Source organism: Eumetopias jubatus, unplaced genomic scaffold, assembly GCF_037043125.1.
Source record: "Eumetopias jubatus isolate StellerSeaLion01/CBP00866 unplaced genomic scaffold, mEumJub1_p1.0 scaffold_5, whole genome shotgun sequence".
Classification (NCBI taxonomy): domain Eukaryota; kingdom Metazoa; phylum Chordata; class Mammalia; order Carnivora; family Otariidae; genus Eumetopias; species Eumetopias jubatus.
This window is the reverse complement of record NW_028274811.1, coordinates 35,084,930-35,088,191: the sequence shown is the minus strand read 5'-3', so window position 1 is coordinate 35,088,191 and position 3,262 is coordinate 35,084,930. Positions and strand designations below refer to the sequence as shown.

At 48.4% G+C, this 3,262-nt stretch overlaps 1 protein-coding gene across 1 annotated transcript; it reads left to right on the top strand.

Annotated features, from left to right (window-relative positions):
• The first annotated feature begins 755 nt into the window (after nt 1-755).
• Nucleotides 756-1,130, top strand: LOC114200658 (non-histone chromosomal protein HMG-17). Its single transcript, XM_028092903.2, has one exon. The coding sequence runs from the start codon at nt 761-763 to the stop codon at nt 1,031-1,033; it is 273 nt and encodes a 90-aa protein (XP_027948704.1). The 5' UTR covers nt 756-760; the 3' UTR covers nt 1,034-1,130.
• The last annotated feature ends 2,132 nt before the right edge of the window (nt 1,131-3,262 follow it).

The following is a 3,262-nucleotide window of genomic DNA, read 5'->3' as shown; positions in this document are numbered from 1 at the left end:
ATGTTACAGAAGAAGAACCAAAGATCACAGAGGTTAAGTCATTTCCCATGCTCACACAGCTAAGTACTATCATTGTCAGGATTTGAACCCCAGTCTGTCTGATTCCAAAGGCCATGCCATTACCCACTATATCCCTGTGCCTCAGCACTGCCCAAAACATTCTCCCCTAGTGTGGCTCTGCCTCCCTGGTCACCAACAGTGCCCAACAGGGCAGAGGGCCTGGGCTCTGGACAAGACTGGCCTGGGCTCAAATCCCCGCCTTGACACTTCCTGTGTGTTTGAGCAGGTAGTTACCTTCTCGAAGCTTCAATTCCATCTGCACAGTAGGGTGAAGGATACCTACCTGAGATGGGAAGCATGACCCAAACACCCATCAGGTGCACAGCAAACCAGCAAACACTGCACAGCCAGTGAGAAGCATCTCGGGTGCGGGGGGGGGGGGGGGGGGGGCGGCGCCTGGGTGGCTCAGTCAGTTAAGCCTCTCCCTTCAGCTCAGGTCGTGATCCCAAGGTCCTGGGAACGAGCCCCACATCAGGCTCCCCGCTCAGCAAGGAGACTGTTTCTCCCTCTCCCTCTGCCTGCTGCTCTGCCTACTTGTGCTCTCTCCCTCCCTGTGTCAAAAAAAAATAAATAAAAATCTTTATTAAAAAAGACAGAGCAGTGTGAAGAAGAAGAGGCGAGACCGACCCCCAGACCGGCCAAAGCCCGCGCGCTGCTGCATCCCGGCGTCCAGCGCTTACGTCCCGTCACCGTCACCACCATGCCCAAGAGAAAGGCTGAAGGAGATGCTAAAGGAGATAAAGCCAAGGTGAAGGATGAGCCACAGAGAAGATCTGCAAGGTTATCTGCTAAACCTGCTCCTCCAAAGCCAGAGCCCAAGCCTAAAAAGGCCCCTGCAAAGAAGGGAGAGAAGGTACCCAAAGGGAAAAAGGGGAAAGCTGATGCTGGCAAGGATGGGAATAACCCTGCAGAAAACGGAGATGCCAAAACAGACCAGGCACAGAAAGCTGAAGGTGCTGGAGATGCCAAGTGAAGTGTGTGCATTTTTGATAACTGTGTACTTCTGGTGACTGTACAGTTTGAAATACTATTTTTTATCAAGTCTTATAAAAATGCAGAATTTTGTTTTACTTTTTTTTTAAGCTATGTTATTAGCACACAGAACACTTCATTGTTTTGGGGGAAGGGCATATGTCACTAATAGAATATCTCCAAAGCTAGATTGATACAAGGGGAAAAACACCTTTCCCTTCTAGTTTTGAGAAACTTCCTCTTGGCTCCCAGGAGGAGGGATTCCTTGATGTTGACACACATGAGCCGCCTTGGCACAAATCCCTCGGTGGTGTGGAAAAACTAAAACTCATTTTTTTATGTCTTCTTCTCCCTGTCTGCCTTCAACATAGACTTGACTCCCTTAAACCCAGAGACCTGTTGGAACCTGACCCCCAAGACATGGTTCCCAGTATGTCAGGCAATCTGGACTTTACAGTGTCACCACTGAGATGGCATCCCTCAAAAAAGTTCCTTTTTTAGCTCATGGATCTTCAGATTGATAATTCTGCCATTTTCATTTCATTTCCTGAAAGTCAGGGTCGGCTTGTGAAAAGTTGTTAAACAACATGCTAAATGTGAACTGTCAACCCTCACTCTAAACTTTCCCTGTTCAGAGCATCTACATGAAGACTTCATTGGGTTTTATAGTGGCTTTCTGATTTTGGTAGTCCATTGAAGAAGGGATTTGAAAGTTGTTGTATACTGTTAACAATCGTCTGCCCATGTCCTGCCTGAAATACCATGATTGTTTATGAAAAGTATCTTTAATAAAGCTGGATACAGTTTGGCTTGGGAAAAAAAAGGAGAGAGAGAGAAGCATCTCGGGACCAAGTCTCTATTGGCCACAGCAAGCCTCGCACTTCTCCCAGCTGGGTCCTGCCTAGTGGCCACTGAGGTCTGGGTCAGAGGCTCCCTCTCTGCCTCACAGAAGAGCGCTCCCCCACCAAGAGAGCACAGTGCACACGGTCCACCAGCACCTACTAAGTGCCAAACCCATTTAAGTACATGAGCTCTCATCTCTAGTTGCATGTCAGTATCACCCGTGGACAAATTATAGGATTTATTAAACCAATGTGCTCAACATCTCATAGCTGGGGCAGGGATTTGAACCCAGGCCTGCCTGACACCAGGCCACCTTCCATGCTGACGCTTCAACCTACCCACTCAGGGACCGATGCTAGGCACTGTAGAAATTTCACCTTTCAACAGGAAACTATGGCACAGTCCTGTGGGTATCCAATTCTGGTCTGGTTCACTGCCCTTGAGCTATTTATCACCTCTTAGTAAAATGACTTTTTACTTTGTTACCTACCTGTCAACTGGACTACATCCTGCCATCTTGCACATTTTCTCACTCCTCAGCAAGTTCTCAATTGTGGTTTCCCATTTTTCTCCCATTCTCCTGACCTGGCTTCACTGAGAACTACAACCTGACTGCTGACTTCCTCATGGAACTCCAGAGGGGTCGTAGCCCACCCTCCCCGCCAAGATCTAAAGAAGCCTGGCAGGCTGAAGCTGGACGATCTGATAAAAACTTCAAAGGACTCCTTGCCATCGCAGACCCTGAGTCCCCCTCGGTTCAACAGTTTGCACCATCCAGCAAATGTCCTCTACCACAAGGCCCAACAGATGGCTCTGCGGATACTCAATGAACAAATGGCAACGGAACAAGAAATGAGCTTAGATCATTCTGAGGAAAGAATGGGGTCTCTTTCTGTCCTTGAACACAGGAGGGACAGACCAAAATCTCTCCTTGATGAAACTTGAGTCAGGCTTCTCTGACCCCTCTTCACCACCAGGCCTCGACTTGCCCCTCATCCCTCCGGGCCTGCACAGCCCAGTCTTGGCCAGAATCTGCTCCACTGGTTTAGAGAGGATCCCCTACTTCGATGTGTTAAGACCCCCCTAACCCTTGAGATCTCCTCTTAGCCATTCTGCATCCACTGAGCCTCTCATTCTGTACTTTGGCGAGCAATCCCCACTTGTCCTTGTTGTATTCAGAGCTGAGCCCCAGCTCTCTCTCCTCCTGCAATACCCTTTTTGTGAGAGCCCTGAATAAAATCTGCCTTACTGTAACCAGTGTCAGAATAATTTTCTTTAACAATATACTAAGGCTTGCTTCAAGGGAGAAGGCTTCCCCTTCATGAAAATTCTCCATTCATATCCAAGTCAAATAGCACCCCCAGATCTCCTCCAAGAGCTTCCTCTC